The sequence below is a fragment of the Rhinolophus sinicus genome, linkage group LG01 (genome assembly GCF_036562045.2).
Source record: "Rhinolophus sinicus isolate RSC01 linkage group LG01, ASM3656204v1, whole genome shotgun sequence".
In the NCBI taxonomy this organism is placed as follows: domain Eukaryota; kingdom Metazoa; phylum Chordata; class Mammalia; order Chiroptera; family Rhinolophidae; genus Rhinolophus; species Rhinolophus sinicus.
The window spans coordinates 146,685,172-146,695,686 of record NC_133751.1 but is presented as its reverse complement, the minus strand read 5'-3'; the positions used below and the strand labels follow the sequence as shown (position 1 = coordinate 146,695,686).

The 10,515-nt window shown below is 37.0% G+C and overlaps 1 protein-coding gene across 1 annotated transcript in view; it reads right to left on the bottom strand.

The window, feature by feature from the left end:
• Positions 1 to 464: 464 nt before the first annotated feature.
• Positions 465 to 10,515, bottom strand: part of DAPL1 (death associated protein like 1) — a 59,993-nt gene continuing 49,942 nt past the window's right edge. The window contains exon 4 of the mRNA XM_074336878.1: positions 465 to 4,107. Coding sequence (XP_074192979.1) covers positions 3,977 to 4,107 — 131 coding nt within the window. The 3' untranslated portion in view covers positions 465 to 3,976. The remainder of the gene's footprint in view (positions 4,108 to 10,515) is intronic.

Below are 10,515 nucleotides of genomic sequence, written 5' to 3'. Positions count from 1 at the left end.
CTATTTTTTATTATGATTTTTTAAATGTCAAGCTTGTTGAGATATAATTCACATATAGTAAAATTCACCTCCTTTAAGTTATACAATTCTACAAATTTTTAAAAAACTTTATTTAAGTGTGTTTTTCTTATACCCATTGGTTCCAAGTCAAGCAGTTGTTTCAATCTACTGTGTTTCCCCAAAAATAAGACCTAGCCAGACAATCAGCTCTAATGCATCTTTTGGAGCAAAAATTAATAGTAAAATAAGAACGGTCTTATATAATATGGTATAATATAAGACCTGTTCTTACTTTACTATAATATAAGACCAGGTCTTTAATATAATATAATATAATATAATATAATATAATGTAATGTAATGTAATGTAATGTAATGTAATGTAATGTAATGTAATGTAATGTAATATAATATAATATAATATAATATAATATAATATAATATAATATACTGGCTAGGTCTTATTTTCGGGGAAACACGGTAGTTGTGGAGGGTGCAGCTCACAGTGGCCCACGTGAGGATCAAACCGTCACTGCTCTCTAACCAACTGAGCTAACCAGCCTTCCCACAATTCTATGAATTTTAACAAATACATGCTGTTGTGTTATTCTCCCCACCACAATCAAGATATAGAACAATTTTATCACCCCTAAAAGTTTACTTGAGTGTCTCTGTAGGCAAACATTTCTTCACCTACAGCCCCTGGCCACTGATCTGTTTTCTTTCTCTACAGTATTCTCTTTTCCACAATATCACATAAATGGAATCTGACATTATGTAGTCTTTTGAGTCTGGTTTCTTTCATTTAACAGAATGCATTTGAAATTTATCTATGTTGTTGCGTGTATCAGTGATACATTCCTTCTTATTGCTAAGTGGTATTCTACAATATAAGGATTTATCTATCCACCAGTTAGACATTTGGGTTGTTTCTAGTTTTTGGTGACTACAATTAACTTTACTATAAACATTTGTGTACAGGTGTGTTGGAATTTTATTTTTTGGGGAGAAACATATGTGTCCATTTCTCTTGGTTAATATGTAGGAGTGGAATTGCTGGATAATATGGTAAATGTATGCTAAACATTATATAGGAAACCAGTGCTCTGCCTTTGCAAGTGGCTGTACCATTTGCATTCCCATCAGCAATGTATGAATTCCAGTTGCTCCACATCCTCCTCAGCACTTGATATTATTAGGTTTTTAAATTTGAGCCATTCTGGCTTTAATTTGCATTTCTCTAATGACTAATGATGTTGAGCATCTTTTCATGTATGTAGTTGCCATTCATATCTTTTCTAAAACAAAATGGGTTGTTTTATTGTTGAGTTGTATTATTATTTTAAATAAAAAATTCAAAGTAGATAATACATGCAAATGGTGGAAAAACCAAAAATGATTTAAATATTGACTCATTGAGATGTGCCCCTCTCTGTTCCTATTTATCCCTGACTGTGCAGCCTCAGGGGACACTCTCATTAATTTACGTTTCCTTCCAGAACTTCTTTAAGTAAATTCAAATATAAATTCCTATCTCCTCTCCATTCTTACACAAGAAATCACACACTATGTACACTGCTCAGTACCAGATATACTGGAGAGTATCTTCAGACTTAGCATTTTTTTTTACCGTTACATATGATTCTATTGTGGGGACGAGTCTTATTTAACCAGGCCCCTATTGATGGATGCTTGAGTTGTTTCCAATTATTTCTTTACAAACAGTACTACAATAAATGACTGTTTACCCAAGTCCTTAGGTATGTGTGCAGTTATGTCTGTAGGATATATTCCAGAAGTGATTTTCACATTACTATTATATTTCTTAAAGCATGGCCTTTCTTAATTCCTATGCAAATTTCCTCTGTTCATTTCAGCTCAGCTCAAGGGCCTTGTGTAAACCCTATTTATAAAAAAGAAAATAGGTGTGAGGGGTGGTGTGTGTGTATGTATGGAGGGAATGGGGTCAGCATGGGAGGTTACAAATCGGGAGCTCCTCATAATTCAGGCTGGACCTGCCAAGAAAGGTACAGGAAGAGGGCTGAGAGGAGCCAGCCGGCACCACAAAGTTCTCTTGTGATTGTGATACGCTTAACCCCACTCCAAACCTTCCTGTTTTTGTTTTCTCACTACGTATTTTATACTGGGTATTTCTTGCTTATATCTGTATCTTTTGCTTCTGATCTCTATTTGACTAAAGAAAGACTTTTTTTTCTGATCTGTATTTCAGACTCACCAGCAATTTATGGAGTTTGCTCTTCTTAAGTTTTTCTTTTGATCATTGTTCACCCTCAGTTAATTTGTTCAAGCGAAGAGCAAAATCCTGGGAGGCGATTAGCAACGAGAAGGATTACATTGAGCTTTATCAAATGAAGTGTTTCTGAATTTGATCATTCACTTCTCACTCAAGGGGGAATTTAGGATGTGGTAATAACCTCTTTGATATTTAACAATCTCATCTGTTGTCTTAGTTATTTATATGTTAAGGATCTACAAGAACTTTAAATACTGATTATTCTTCTAAACCTTATTCATATGCTGAAAACAGAAGCTGAAGGCCGAACAAAACCACTAACCAGACTGCCTTCTGGTTAGTCCAAAATTTAATTCCTATCTTACCTTTGGTATTAAAGAGAGCTTTTAATTTGGGCTTTCTTGTGTGTGTGCAGGTATTGTGGTAACTGGTGAGCTGGGTATTTATTAGGAAGAGGCAATGGTGAGAGTGAAGTCAGAGAGCTTCGCCCAGGCATGGGCCACCAGTGCACCTCTGCTGCATAAGTTATTTTCAGAACAAAAAGCGCAAATAGAGCCCATAATATTTTTCTTTCCACATTGTTTATTTCATGAGACATGGGAACCATCACGAAGAAGATTCATAGGCTTAAAATGTAAACCCTGCAAGTTTGCTCTGTTTGAGTTAATGAAGATGTGATTTTGGAGTCTCCTCTTCCTGGTATCACCTCTGCCCTGAGAAAATGGCAGGGACTGAAATTTATGGGAATTCTGACCTAAGGGGCCAGGAAGTATGTGAGACTGGAGAAGGTAGGTAGCAAGGAGACTGGCCATTGATAGGGTACATTTCCCAGGAGAGAAAATAGTGTTACCTGCAGTTTTGGTTTCCAGAACACTGTTTTTAAACACTTAAAGATTTGTTACTCTTCTTGAAATAGCCTAAGGCATGTGGAAGACAGAAAAATTCATTTAAGTAACTTCCCTTCCTTTCCAAGTCTTAAGGCTGATAACCTATCATTTTATCTGGGGGAAAAAGAATCTTGAAGCACGTAGAAAATCCCTAGTCTTAAAATTATTGGCACAAACTGCACATGCATAGTCCAAACAAAGTTTTAGGGGAAAAATAATCGCCTTTCAGTTGAAATTTACTATGGAAAATTTTACTTCAAAAGGTCAATTTTTACTAATTCTATTAAGCTAACAGGGACAAGGTTGGAGGCTGATAGAAGCCTTAGTCATAAAAGCTCCAGATTCAAAAATATTTTTTAAATGGTCTCATTGAGAAATTTTTCAAATGAGAGTCACACTTGAATGAATGAATGCAGTATCAAATTATCCGGAGACAAAGAAGAGAAGCCATTGTACCAGAACAAATGCATCCTGCTTTGTTTAGAGGACAATTCATCCTTGCAACCAGTTTGGAAAATACCACTTTTAAGTCAATGAGAGTTGTGTTCAAATAAGAGGGAGATGCAAGACCCTATTATATTCACTAGGATGTGATGTTTTGCCTCTGAATGGTTTCTACAGTGCATGAAAATGCCTCTTTTTTTTTTTTTTTTTTTGAGTGGGAGTATGTATCTTTCTAATGTCTTAAACTGTTGTCACGTTTTTTTACAAAGTACTTCAGTTTTTTCATCGAAAGGGAAGACATGATTACCCTGGAACACCAGTCATCCAGCTGCAGAAGTTCTGACTTTCCGGACAAGTCTTTTGAACTCTTGGTAAAAACTGATTCACTGAGTCACATGGGGAAGGTTTCTTCTGGAAGTGATCCAGCGCTTACAGCTGTCCAACGCGGCCGTGGTCTGTCTTTCCATGATACCATCACTGGAGCTCTGGTAACAATGAGGCTGCTTTGAGCAGCGGTGATGTCTAGTGGGATAGGAATCTCAGAGGTGAGACTGAGCAAAATGGACAGAAAGTCAATCCATTGCCCCAGATTGACCAGATTGGCTGGTAACTGTGGGATTTTGACCCTCTTGGTTCATTTTGGCAAACTATAAATCCTCCCATACTACTGATAAGCTCCTGAAGGCAATTCGTTTTTGTTGTAACATTAAAAAACAAATGGGGGTGAGGGGGGCAGTCATTCACAGAGATCACATGCTAAGACCACCGTCCAACCCCTTCAAACTCTTCTGGCAGATACAGTAAAGCACTTAAAATGAGTGATGATGTTTTTGGATCACTTTGAAGGATGATTTTTTTTCAAAAAAGACAGGCTTCTTCACAGAGATAGGAGGGTGTAAACCAGGCTGGCAACCCCACGCCACCCTTGCTCCATGACAAGGACGTCCTAGGCAGACACCAGCCTGATGGGAAAGCAGATGCTCACTTTGAACTGTGAAGGTCTGTCCAGAAATAAACAAAGGAAGACAACTTGTGCACAGTCTTAGAGCAGACACTCCAAGTTTTCGAAAGATCCTAACACAATACCTCCTTCCAAAAAGAAAAGAAGCTTTAAAGGGGCAGAAATTGCAGGCATTGTCTGTTGACAAAGATCAAATTCTCTACTTAATTGTATGACTTTCCAGTTTGGTTTTCTGGTAGAGACACAGCTTTAGAACAGTGCTGAGCAGCTTGTGGTCAGGATCCCGCTTTAGCTTCAGGAAGAATCAGAAAATGTACTCCATTTCTCAAGTATACCTCAAGGTATACCATTAGAAGTCTAATGATAACATTATTAGTAATTATAAAAAGAATATTAAAAATAATACCATGTATAAACATATATTTTACTATGTGCCAGGCACTGTGCTAAGAGCTAATGTACATTTAATCTTCAGACGGTTGCCATGGGGTTGATATTATCAGCCCTATTTTATAGGTGAGAACACTGAGATTAAGAAAAGTAATTTGTCCAACATATCAAGTTATTTGTTTAGCTTGGTGGAGCCAATATTCGAATCCAGACAGTGTAACTCCAGAGCCTGAATGCTTAACCTTCAATAAGAGCGAACACTTAAAGCAGCATGGTCCTGTGTGCAGGCAGGCACTGTTGTAACTATGTTTCTGGTATCTACTTTACGGAGAGAAACAGAGAGGTAGAAACACTTTCCCAAGGTCACCCTGCTATTTGGGGTGGAGGTGAGATTCAAACCCAGTCATTCTGACCCTGGACTCTGAACACTTAATGTCTAAGGTTGTCTAACTGGTTAGAGTATACATATTTCTCATGGGAATTAGTAAAGGTATTTTCATTTTGAGTTTGTAAAACATGGGATTTGAATTGTTTTGCCTAAGTTGGCCATTCTAATGAAGTGGCTGGTTCTCATGGCCTAGGTCTCAGTATTATGCTGCCGCCGGCTGCATGGTTGGGCTTTTTGCTGGTTTATACTGCCCTCTAGTGGTTGATAGAAAATTTTGATGATACGGCTATTTGATGACAAAGAATGTCCTCCCTTTCAAGAGGACAGCTGTTAAACATAAAGATAAATCATGATCCTGTATTGACAGTATTTGTACTTTTAGTATCTTTTTTGACTGAAAAAAGTACATAAAGACAAAAAGCTACTAGGAATTTAGCACCTCCTTTATGTGAATGCATTTTTATTAATCTCAAAAGTATACATTGCAAACAAGGTGACATATATGTATATATGTGCCATCTTTTTTCTAATGTACATATGTATATGTGAATCATCTTATTTCCAGTGTATACGTACATATACATACACGTACATATATACATACACGTGTGTATGTAATTTATTTATGACATTATTTATGATTTATTTATAAGTCTTAGCTATGGGCAATACTTGGGGTACATTGAGCTATTTGAAAGCCCTCATAACAGACTTCTCTTCTAGGCTCTTTTGCTAGAAATCCACACGTAAACCAATCACAGGCAAGGAGAACTGAATTAGCACAAAGTCTTAGGCTAATTAGGATATTCCCCCGAGCTGGACATAAGGTCCCCATCCTTGAGAGGCAGAGAACTAAAGAAACACGGTGATGTGTTTACAAGGAAGAAGTCTTGCTGCTGAAGTACATCTCAGCCTCACCTAAGTCTTGCTTGTTCCCCAATTTCCATTCCTGGCTGACCTGAGGAGCTCCTGGCCTGCAGATGGGAGGGCAGTGGGAACAATCCTTCTCATGCATACAGTAAGGGGTGCATTGTGTAAATGGAATTTAAAAACAACAATAAAGCCAACTAAAAGGTGGCCTGCTTTTTATTGTCATCATCCACTCGCAATTCTAAACAATGGCAGTGATGAATTAATTCTCCTTGAAAAAAGTTTTTTCTGACCTAAATTCTAAATAAGTACTTTGGTTTCTGTTTATAAAACTATATACATACATATATATATATATATATATATATATATATATATATATATATATATATATATAAAACTATATATATAGTTTTATTTTAATATATATATATATATATATATATATATATATATATATATCTCCAATTAGCACACTTTGATTACTTATCCTCTGTAAACTTTGTGTTTAATGTCATGGGAGTTAATTTGTAGAACTTCCAGTTATACAGTTGCCCTGTAATAAGTGCAGGCTCAGCTACAAGCATTTGTTTCAGGAGTTAACTTCATGATAAACTGAAACCATTAGACCGCAGTTTGGGCACAGTTAAACCACATATCCCTGAGTCTAAATTGTAGATTTGAAATAATCAATAGCACAGTGATTATAAAGGCAAACAGAATTTCAGTAACTTTAATTCTGCATTCTGTGTGACCATACACACATTTGCAAACAGCCAGAATCAACCCAGAACAATGTACAGTGAGATGCTAAGCTTTAAAATTGTTCAGTAAAAACCAGCACATAGAAATGGTGCAAAATACCATTGCAAAAAAACAAACAAAGCCTAAGGAAGTGGACATTTCAAAGAAGAATGTCAGGAGAAACAACAAAAGATGGTGTTCTTCCATTGCCAGAAGAAATCAAAAGAATAATGCTTGAACGTTTCATTCATTTTCACCAAGCGCTGAATCCTCCTTCCAAAGTAAAGAATCAAATACAACCAATATTTACCACCATGCAGTCACTTTCTCTGATTTTTGCAAAAGTAAAATTGGGGAAGTTTTTAACCAAATACAGTAGAAATTTATGATGAACTTTTGGTAAAGTTATTTTAGGGAATTTATTTTTTTTAACTGCAGAGACATTTGAAAACTGCTACAATTCATCCTGAAGAAACAAAGATATGGACAGTATTACAATCTCTGGGATTTACTGTGAAATGGGATCATTATGAATCTCTGCCACTCTCATCCTTATGTAAGTTTTTTCTTAACTATCTGTGTATATATTGCTTTATTTGGAAGAAGATATTTAAAATTAAAATAATTAAGTGTTCTTTGTTTCATATGAGTGGAGACAGCTATGCTGTCTACTCCTATTAAACACGCAGAGAAGGTTGATTTTGACAGTCATCCACACATTTGCAGAGGTGAAGTCTTGAGAATGGAAACTGTAATTCCATTCATTACTGCATCACACTAGCGTAGGTATAAGGTTTTGCCCCCTTTTCAAAAAAGAAAAATTAATGTTTTTTCAAAGCACCAATCCATTACATGTTTCCTTTTGTGTCCTATGTTTATTTTGTTTTTTATTAAAATATGTTTTACTGGCTTAATTATACTGATGAGTGCTGATGCCCTGTGGAAGTCTCTACCTTGATGAAGTCTTAGTAGCATTTTAGAAGAGGGAGGTCAGAGGTAGGATATGGATGAGGTTTCTGGGGTCTGGTTTATGGTGGGTCTTTCAATGTCAGGCTTGATTGGGATTGGACAAAGTTCATGATATAATTGTTGAGTATTGGTTAATATAGTGAAGTTAGGATTTTGAAGTGAGTCTTCAAAAAGTAAACAACTGTTTGATAAGCACAGTTGAACTAACTATTGCTTTGAGAAGGAGCTATTCAGCCAGTGCTTTGGAATGAGTGTTTGTGTCCCCTCCAAATTCATATGTTGAAGCTCTAACCCGCTATGTGTTGGTATTTGGAAGGAAGGCCTTTAGAAGGTAATTAGGTTTAAATAAGGTCATAAGAGTAGAGCCCTTATGAATGTGATTAGTGTCTTTATAAGAAGAGGAAGAGACAGCAGAGCTGCTCTTTCTCTATGTGCATGCACTAAGGAAAGGCCATATGTGACATGGCAAGAAAGTGGCTGTCTACAAGCCAGGAAGAGAGCCCTCACCAAGAACCTAATTTGTTGGCACTTTTATCTTGTATTTCCCAGCCTCCAGAGCTGAGGAAATAAAATGTCTATTGCTTGAGCCACCGACTCTATGGTATTTTGTTTTAGCAGCCCAAACTAAGACACCTGCTAAGGGCAAACTGATATTCTATTGTTTGGATAAGTCAATTTTTCAGGAAATTCAACTTTATAATCCTGATCAAGAATTTTCTGGAAGAGCAAACTTATTTACTGCAGACAGTATACTGTATGGCTGTAGACCGTTTCAGTTGTCCGTATATGAAAGTTCAATGACATAAAACTAATACTGTTTGCATTTCTTTTCTGGCTATCATTATTACTCATTCCATTTCATGATTGTGCCTGAAAAGAACTTTGTTGTTTAGAGGAGGGGTGTTAAAATAGTTATTCTGGCTGCCAATTATGCAAGGGAACCCTGTTAGAGGGACCATTTAAAAAGAGTCTACAGTGGTATGGGTGGAGCAGTAGCATCCTGGCCTCATACCCACAGAAGGAAATGAGGTTGTACAAGTAATCTCAGAGGTACTCTAAAAGGCCCAAAGAGTTACTCATCATGCAACTTTCTCTGTGTGTTCATAGCAGCATTATTCACAATAGCCAAAAGATAGGAGCAATCCAAGTATGCATTGACATATAAATGGATAAACAAAATATAGTACATATACATACAATGGAATGTTATTCAGCCCCAGAAAGGAAAGAAATGCTGTCACATGCTGCAACATGAATGAACCCGAGGACATTATACTGAGTGAAATAAGTCAGTCCACAAAAAGACAAATACTATATGATTCCACTTATATGAGGAACCTAGAGTAGTCAGATTCATAGGGACAGAAAGCAGAAGGGTGATTGCCAGAGGCTATGGAGAGAGAGAAATGGGGATTATTGTTTGATGGGTATAAAATTTCAGTTTTGCACGATGAAAAGAGTTCTAGAGACTGGTTGTACATCAATGCGAATGCATCTGACATTATTGAGATGTACACTTAAAAATGGTTAAGATGCTAAACTTTATGTTATGTGTATTTTAACACAATTAAAAAATACAAGTTTGTTACATGGAAATATTAACAGTCTACCACAATTTGTATAACCCTATTTTGGCATAGTTTCCTTAATAAAAAGGGGTTACCACTATAGCTAAACTCAAAGCATCTTTGTGTAAGAAAATGTACCTTTTCCTTAGATGTCTTGCTGCTACCTGCCAAAAAGTTATTCTAATGCACATACAAATCCACAATGATCTCGATATGAAGGGTGCCCCCTACAGTTGTGTAATGTGCTACCTGCCCAGTTGTTCTTAGTCCCTGACTGAGAGCTTCACAAAACACAAAGACCCAGGCCTCTCCACCTCTAAGAGGCTCTGTGAATAGTCCAGTATGGGAGTGGTGGCTTTTTTTAAACTTCAGGAGATGGGAAAACACAAGGCATTTTTGATATGGAGAGTTTGGACTATTCAGATTGTAGCAGTTAAAATGCTGCTGCATCAAAGTGAGTAACTCAAAAGCAAAGTCTCCAAGGTACTGAGCTGACAGCTTAGGAGGTAGCTTTGGGTCGGAAGTGGGGGGAGATGCTGTGCCAGCATAGGAAGGCACTATCACCAGGGTGGGGGGCCTTATTCACAGATAAACAGATAGGTATCGTACGGAACACTGACAGGCCCTCTGCTCAGAAGTAAATTTCCAATTATTTGGGACTGCCTAGAATTCCAATGACTTTATGGCTTATAGATTGTTAGAACTACAAAGAACCTTAGACATCACCATGTTCAAATCTCAACTTTCTCAGATGAATCTAGAATGTTAAATGTCTAACTCATGATCACATACTAACAGTGGGTATTTGGCTTTGCTCTCCCTCTGGGCATCTGGAGGAGGAAAGGGTTCTGAAAGGGAGAAAAGGGCATCCGAAAAGAGAAGACAGAAGGTTCTAGAGACCCAGGTGCCTTACTTCATAGTCATTATAATTCCCTTTTCCTAGAACCCCTAAGCCCCAGGAAGGGTGAATGGGGAGGGAAAAGGGGGAGACATGAGAATATCAATAATATTGAGAAGCATATTAAAGCTTAAGAAGAGAC